This window comes from Etheostoma cragini, chromosome 13 (genome assembly GCF_013103735.1).
Source record: "Etheostoma cragini isolate CJK2018 chromosome 13, CSU_Ecrag_1.0, whole genome shotgun sequence".
NCBI classification, from domain to species: domain Eukaryota; kingdom Metazoa; phylum Chordata; class Actinopteri; order Perciformes; family Percidae; genus Etheostoma; species Etheostoma cragini.
Genome location: NC_048419.1, coordinates 18,559,483 through 18,567,449, shown reverse-complemented (window position 1 = coordinate 18,567,449; position 7,967 = coordinate 18,559,483). Strand labels below are relative to the sequence as shown.

The 7,967-nt window shown below is 39.1% G+C and overlaps 1 protein-coding gene across 2 annotated transcripts in view; it reads right to left on the bottom strand.

The window, feature by feature from the left end:
- The window catches only part of stk32a (serine/threonine kinase 32A), a 64,117-nt gene that overhangs the window by 51,352 nt on the left and 4,798 nt on the right, over nt 1-7,967 (bottom strand). For both annotated transcript variants that reach the window (XR_004658935.1, XM_034889083.1), the window contains 2 exons: nt 4,295-4,350; nt 1,591-1,742 (listed from right to left, as the gene is read on the bottom strand). Coding sequence is in view for 1 of the 2 variants with exons in the window: in XM_034889083.1 (XP_034744974.1) it covers nt 1,591-1,742; nt 4,295-4,350 (208 nt within the window). In the remaining variant the exon portion in view is untranslated. The remainder of the gene's footprint in view (nt 1-1,590; nt 1,743-4,294; nt 4,351-7,967) is intronic.

The following is a 7,967-nucleotide window of genomic DNA, read 5'->3' as shown; positions in this document are numbered from 1 at the left end:
CCAAGCACATCTCTGGAGGAAATCACCACCACCCAGGGGGGTTTACGCTGCCAAAAGCATTAACTTCCAACTGTTTTTTTGTCCAACACAGCATGCAATCAAGCAAAAAAGCAAGCCCTGGCATTGTTTGTCTGATGAGTCTGTACACCACATATCTCTATCCTCTATTCGGCGCTAGTCTCCCCTTTCCTGTATCTTGTTGCTGTCTTTTCCTCCTCTTTTTCTGTGATTTTATAGTCTCTTCTCATTCATTCCTACCGTGGGAGGGTTTACTTTTGTTTCACTCAAATAAATAATTAAAAGATAGCTCTAAATTCCGTCAGAGTAACTTTAAAAAAGATATGAAATTAACATGGGAGAGAAGGCAAGTAGGTGAAGAGAGGATAGAAAAGTGGGACAGAGGACAAAGGATAGACAGGGGCGGGGGGGAAGCTCGTTGGAGAGCATTGGTGCCACAATTCACTTTTTTATTATTTCCTTATTTAATTGTTAACATTACCAGAGTTTATTTTTACAGGCAGCTTCCTACCCCCCAAAAGGGTAAGCAGCAGACCTATAAAACAAAAGGAGGAAATAAATAATACAACAAATAAATGCATAAATAATAGATTTTTTAAAACTGGACTGAATGACCGTGGCAGATATTCATCATCCTTACACATACATTCACCCCTCTCTGCCTTGCTGCTTGACAGAAAGAAAATAAGTGTGACTTCCTCTCAAAACGTTGCAGAGTGGGAGTGCTTATCAAGAATTAATGACGTCTTTCAAACAGAAACTTAACAAGCCATACTTATCAGGCATCGCAAAAAAGTACGATTCCTGGTGCTCAATGAGCATGAGGCTTTCAAATTATGATGAATAAGTTGCTGAAAGTACCTGATGAGTCATCTTAGATTAGCTCTTGCAGTTTGAGTGAGCTTGTACAGTGTTAAGGCAAACACTTCCTCGACCCCCGAATGTGGTGAGGCAAACGAGAAGCTGCCAAGAAACGAGAGTTGTGCCCATAAAAGTTGAGCTCGGATCAGTGAGCAAACTACATTTTCCTTTTAGCAACTTCAAAGGGTGAGATGATGCTGATGGAACCTTGAGAATGTTCTTCAGTAGGTAACACCCTTTCAGAATGCGTCTACAGACTTAGTCCAGACCCATCTTTAATGGCTCATGGTCCCTCTGTGTGTCAATGCATTCACTGATTTAATGGAGAGGATACAATCACCATAAAAATCAAATGGGTGACAAAGAGTGCCCTACAAAATCATTCAAATGACTGCTATGGCTGATTGTTATGACCAGTGTGAAACACCAGCCTTTGTGAAGACAATCTGCTGAAGTGGAAATAATTCATAGTGTGCTTTTTTTAAAGAGCACCATTCTCTATACATATTTAAAGGATGGAGGACTATATTCTGTCAAAGTCACTCAATGCTAAATAAGAAGTAAGTTCTGCTAGAGCCGTTACGTTGACAGTCTGTAAGAAGTGATCCAGGGTTAATTGCCATTTACAGGACCTAGGCCTAGTTGATACAAGGACAAATACTGTACCGTACACACATTCAAATACGTATCCGTTAAATCACATTTTCTTACCAGAAGTTGACCAGGAAAGGATGTTCAAGGTTCTGCATTATCTGCAGCTCTTTTAGGACATTCCTCACTTCGTTCCGCTCCACGCATTTCAGCTTGTTCATGTACTTCATGGCGTACATCTTCTTAGTGTCCTTCTTCTGTACAATACAGACCTGGTGATAAGATCACATCAGTTCAGTTCAGTTCAAGTCTATCATCATATGCACCTTAGTACAGAGTACCACAGCAATGACCACCTTTGTCAGAAGATTAAGGTCATGTGGAGTAGCCCTACCAAACCACACTACAATGTTACCTGTCAGCATACTCTCACAGTAAAAGTTCTGTAGAATATTAAGGGACATACCATATTCCTCAAAAAATAAAGCCTCCGATGTGCCTTCTTAATGGCACACCTGATACGAAGCGTCCATGTGAGGGAGTCTGAAATATGGATGCCTAAGACTTTGAACGTGTTGACAATTTCACCTGGAGAGTTGTTAATATAGACAGGTGTATGTGGGAGTTTGGTCTTCCTGAAATCTATGATGACTTCCTTAGATTTCTCCACATTAACGGACAGATTATTTCTGTGGCACCACATAATCAAGTTACTCATCTCATCCCTGTAGGCGGTTTCATTATAGCGGTCAAGAGTCTTATCACAGTAGTATCGTCTGCAAATTTCACGATACTATTAGTGGGATGTTTTGCCATACAGTCATAGGTGTACAGACTATATAATAGAGGACTGAGACAGCAGCCTTGAGGTGCTCCGGTGTTTAGCACTACAGAAGCTGAGTATGTGGTGCCAACTCTAACTGTCTGGGGACGGCCTGTTAGAAAGGCTTAAAGGTTGATCCTTCAGCTGAAGTGGACATAAATGTTCAGAACTTCATTGGTGTTGTGCTTGGGCATCTCTGTCTTTTGCTTCATCACTTTCAAGGCTCAAAAGTGACTCGTATATTGCTTTCTGCAAACGCTAAACAGCTTACATATTCGTAACATACATATTCGTATAATGCAGGCCTTTACCGCCAATATGATAACATGTTAAACATTGAAATTCCTCTTGGGCAAAATAATATAATTCAAAAAAATGTAGCCACAAAGTAAAGCATCATCCCTGTTTTGTCAGTATATGATTAGTGGTCAGTAATGTTGCATGACACATAGAAAATAGTTTATCAGTTGCTAATCAGCATTGCTTTAAAATGCCTCAACATATTTGTGAGATGCATCATTTCAACAGATTTAATAAATTAATATTATAAAATGCTGACATTTTATGTAACCCATTGAAAAAAACAATGTACTTTTGAAGGATGTTGCAATACAATAGTGGGTTTTCCATCATTCTCCCATATATTAGTCAAAAGCTGTATTGCTTATAGTGCAATAACCAGAAATGTGTCCATCCAACAAGGCTGGATGGAAACTTCAGGATTTCTCATTAATCACTGTGATCATGCATTTAATCCTCACTTAAGACGTTAAACTTTTCACACCAGTATGTTTTGCATTTCAGAGATGGGAAACTCAACGTTGCCTTTCATTAGAATTGCTGGGTGAGTGTCAACAAGAAGCTAGATATTTCTTTCAAAATTGCATACAAATGCTTTCCAAAAGCACTCAGTGCATTTATGTATTGTTGGAAATAAATAGCATGCCTCGGATATGACGAAGCAAAAAACAGAATATAACACCCGGTGCCATCTGGATAGCTGTCATTGCATGCACATATCAAAATGTAGCCTATGTAATACACCCTTTTGACAATGTGTCTGAGACTTGACACTATTTTCAATATGCTGAGGAGAGAATACCCCGTATGGATTTGTAGTGGTCGTTGCCTGTGTCGAAGCATCAATAAGCCAGTGATTACTGCTATCTAAGAGAGTGATCTGTGGACCAGCTGGCACAGTTAATCAGCCAAACCCGGATCACACCACTCCTCCCATTGAACAGCTTGCCATCTACTGTGATTAGACTGTGTATCTGTTGTTGGGCAGGGTGCTAGATAGACGCTTTGTAAGTCTGTGTTCAGTGTGCAATGTGAGCGTGTGTCGCTATATGTGCTTAAATGAATGTAAGTTCTGATGTGAATTACTATTAAGACTAACAACAACAGGAGACATGGCTGCTATCACCTCAGATTTCTGTCCGTAAAGATGTTGGTTGGTCTTGAGCAAATTGAACCGTAAGGCTTCACTGGAAAATTATAATGTCGTATTGACAGAGAGGCTCATTATATATTGTTGGTAACGTTGTACCTCTTGTGAATATATTTGTTAGCATGTATTATTTGATACACATTTGATATTTATATTTTAAGGTTGTGGGTTCATATTTATTGCATTTTTGCATTGGTCTTGTTTTAAGTGCATCTCTTGTAATGTTCCTCTTGGTATTGGATTAGTTGTCCATAGTGTTTTGTGTTTTAATTTATTGGATAGGAAGGCTCCTGAGCACCACTAATGTCCTCCTGGAATGTGGTTTAGTTGCTTAGTGTCAGTGTCATATGGCTTGTTTGTTTGTAATTTTCTAAATTGTTTAACATAGGATACTAAGCTGAATTCCAATTTTATATTACATTTTTTTGTATGTATTTTATATTATATATATTTATATATATTATATTTATATGTTATATGCATCATTAAGCTAATTCCAACTAAATACATTTCTGAGTAACATGGGTACACTTTGACAAACATGTACTTACTTTTCCAAAGCTTCCTTTTCCTATTGCCCTCAGGATCTGGAAGTGGTCGAAATTCACTGTAAGAAAGAAGAGTGGAACATCTCTGTTCATTTATATGAAATACAAAACAGAAATTTTAATTTCTTTGAATCTTTAAATTACAGTTTTAGCTCTCTTCCACTTTTACAATAAGTTGATAAAACTGCAAGATCAACTCTAGATACACATATACATTACTGTAGTTTAAACTTTTGACTTTTGGATTTCAGCTTTAAATACATAAACTGTCTGTGATAGCTGAAATCACACTTAAATCTCATTCAAATGAAAACTAGGTCATTTGATAACTATAAATGGAAATAGATAAATGCTAAGTGTCAGTGCAGTAACAGTAGTTCACTGTGAGGTTAGCTTTGAGCTCATTTGAACAATGCAGAGAAGTCAAACTGAAGCAGGTGGAGGTCTCCAGGGCAACCACAGGTCCCTGACATTAGCTGAGAATTAAAATAAGCTTCTGCACAAAGACGCCTTTATGATCGTTGCATGTTGCATGTGCATCCACTCAACAAAAGGCCGCTGTTTAGCTCTCTTTTTATGTAGCTCAATATCCTCTTGGTCTTTGTATTATTCTTTGCAAACTTGTAAAAAATGATGTCACTCACACACACACACACACACAGACACACACAACCTAAACCAGAGCTTAACGCCCTCTTACTCTCCTCCATCTATCAACATAATTTATCGCCAATTGAAACCGGATGGGGCTGTTTGTTTCATGCTTCCATGACAACCAGGACAGGAGGTTTTCGCTCCCTGCCATTTCCACGAGGATGAAACAGCTGCTGCCCACTCTGCACTCATCTGATCACACACACACACACACACACACACACACACACACACACACACACACACACACACACACACACACACACACACACATACACACACACACATTCTGCCTGCAATCACTCAATATATTGGATGTGACAGTTAATGTTATGCTCTGTATTGGCACCTCCTCCTCTCACACTATCTGTGTTGGAGTGTTTACACAAGCAACTCTGCAATGGACCATATGAGGCCCGCTTTATTATGCACACACAAACATGCATAGACTTACATATGATGTATACCATACACACACCCACCCACACACCCACCCACACACACACACACACACACACACACACATAAACACAAACACACACACTCCAGATAAACAAAGTCATTTTCCTTCTGAGCTACTTGGAGATTCTGCTCTGATGGGTTTTTTCAGATAGACAGCTGTGGTCATGGATGAGAGGGCAGTGATCACAGAGAGAGAGAGAGAGACAGAAAAAGTGGGAGGCAGTGAGATGGAGACTGTCATATTTTACAAGCAGAACTCTGCATGGTTTAATGTGCTATATAGATGATGGACACATGAGTAAAAGAGCGTGAAATGATTGAAAACTGCACATGAGTGGAATTGACACATTGACAGTCTTTCCATGGCTTAAACTAACCGAGAAAGCCATCAGACAGAGGAACTCATCTGCTAGTCAATTTATATTTGACTGACACATGCTAATCAGTTTGGATTGAAGTAATCACGCTTGTTCAGTTTGAGTCTCACACAGTCTCTCGCGCCCTCTGTATTACTGCGCTGTACACTATGTCTGTGCCTTTCTTTCTCTGTCTGTCAGCAGTCTCTGAATATCCACGCTAAGCCAACAACATTTGATAAATGCTGTCTGTCTTGGCCCTCCGTCCACACTAAAGGCTCTCAAAAATGGACACCTAAGTGAGTTTTTGTATGCTCCTACTGCTCATTTTGGGGTGCATGTAAATCTCTGCAGAGACATCCACACTTGGCCTTGTGTGCAAAATTGACGTCTACTCAGACACATATCTTCTAATTTGAGCTTTAACCCATGTTTTTGAAACCCGGAAATAGTCTGCAGAGTGGATGAGCTGAAAACGCACGCTGCAAGTTTTCATGTGGACAAGGAAAGCTTTTCTTTTGGAATATTGTGGCATGATTTAGATTTAGGTTTGTGTTGCAGTAAAGTTAAGAAGACAACTTTCTATCACCTCTGACAGAAGTATGAGGCTGGTTTAATTCTTTATTTTTCTTATTGTTAACAAACCTCATGAAAAACAACAACAATGTGTTAGTTACTTTCCAACTTCCCTACACAGTTGCCCTCTGTCCCAAGCACATGCATACCTACTGAGGCCATACATCTTAAAAAAAACATGCAGGGTGTATAGCATAAAAATAATATACTCTTATACAAAAGACATATTTTACAGTAATTTCCTAAAACAGTGGCACCTTAGTTTTTATCAAAAATTTCAAATAGGAGTAAATTGTATTTTTGTCGGGGGACTATTTTCTGTGGTGGATTAACACACATTTGGTGCTCCTTGGAGTTTTGCAGCAGCAGGATGGTGTATGTGGGATTTCATTAAATATACTACAGTGTTTATCTTCATCATAATGAAGGAATGTGTCAGCCAGTGCAATACTGTGGGTAGGGCTGGGCGATATGGAGAAAACCAGAAATAATGATATTTTTGACACCTCAATGTCGACATTGCGACAATATTGTAAGGTTGACAATTTGTGCTTTCACAAAATATCTTTACATTTAGATTTTGGATAAATAACCATTATAATGTGGATATTACAATGTGGTTAAGGCAAATTAAAAGAACAGCTAACAGTCTGGTAAATTCAGAAAATGACATTTCACTGTAATGCAGCCTTTGAAACCAGGAAAAGACTAAACTTACCATGTAATCATCATAATCATAATTCTTCAAAATCTAAGACTAAACCTTGTCTCATATAAACAGCACGGTGGCCCAATGGTTAGCACTGTGGCATCACAGCGAGAAGGTACCGGGTTGGAACCCTGGTCGTCCCGGGCCTTTCTGTGTGGAGTTTGCATGTTCTCCCCGTGTCTGCATGGGTTTTCTCCAGGTGCTCCGGTTTTCCCCACCACTATAAACATGTTCCCTTCCTTCTCTACCAAGCTGATGTGTGGTGAGCATCTGGTGTCAATAGTAGGCAATAATGGTGTTAGAGCAGCCTCCCCTTGAAGCGTTTTGAGTGTCTATGATGAAGAGCTATATAAATGTAATAAATTATTAATTATTATATCACAATATCAATATAATATTGGAATATTGCCCAGCCCTAACTGTGGCTCATTGGTGTGTTTATCAGTCAGTTGTACAGGAACAGAATAATAATGTAAATGAATATGCAAATAAATTACAAATTTGGTTGTATAAAAAGGGGATTAAAGCAAGCAGACAGTACCTAAGCAGAGTTGAACCATCTGAGATTCCTTCCCAGATTCTGTTTTTTTCATCCACATGTTTTGTTGTTTAGAAAAAATAAAAACAGATTTGCTTCTTTGTGGAAAAAACGTTTGACGTTTTAAAAATTAGCCATCTCATTGTGGACGCATTGTCTTACTTTGTCTCTCCCTCTCTCTCTCCATCTCTCACAGAAGCCTGTAAATCACTTTAGGACCCACTGAGGTGGGAACATCAGAGCTCAGGCTGTTGCTCTGACAACTGAAACAGAACCCATGGGTCCATGTGCCACTGTGATATGAATAAGGCATGATCAGCCGCAAACAGGGTCTGTCCATTAACCTGAGTCTCCTGGTTACACAAGGTGGAAAACACATGT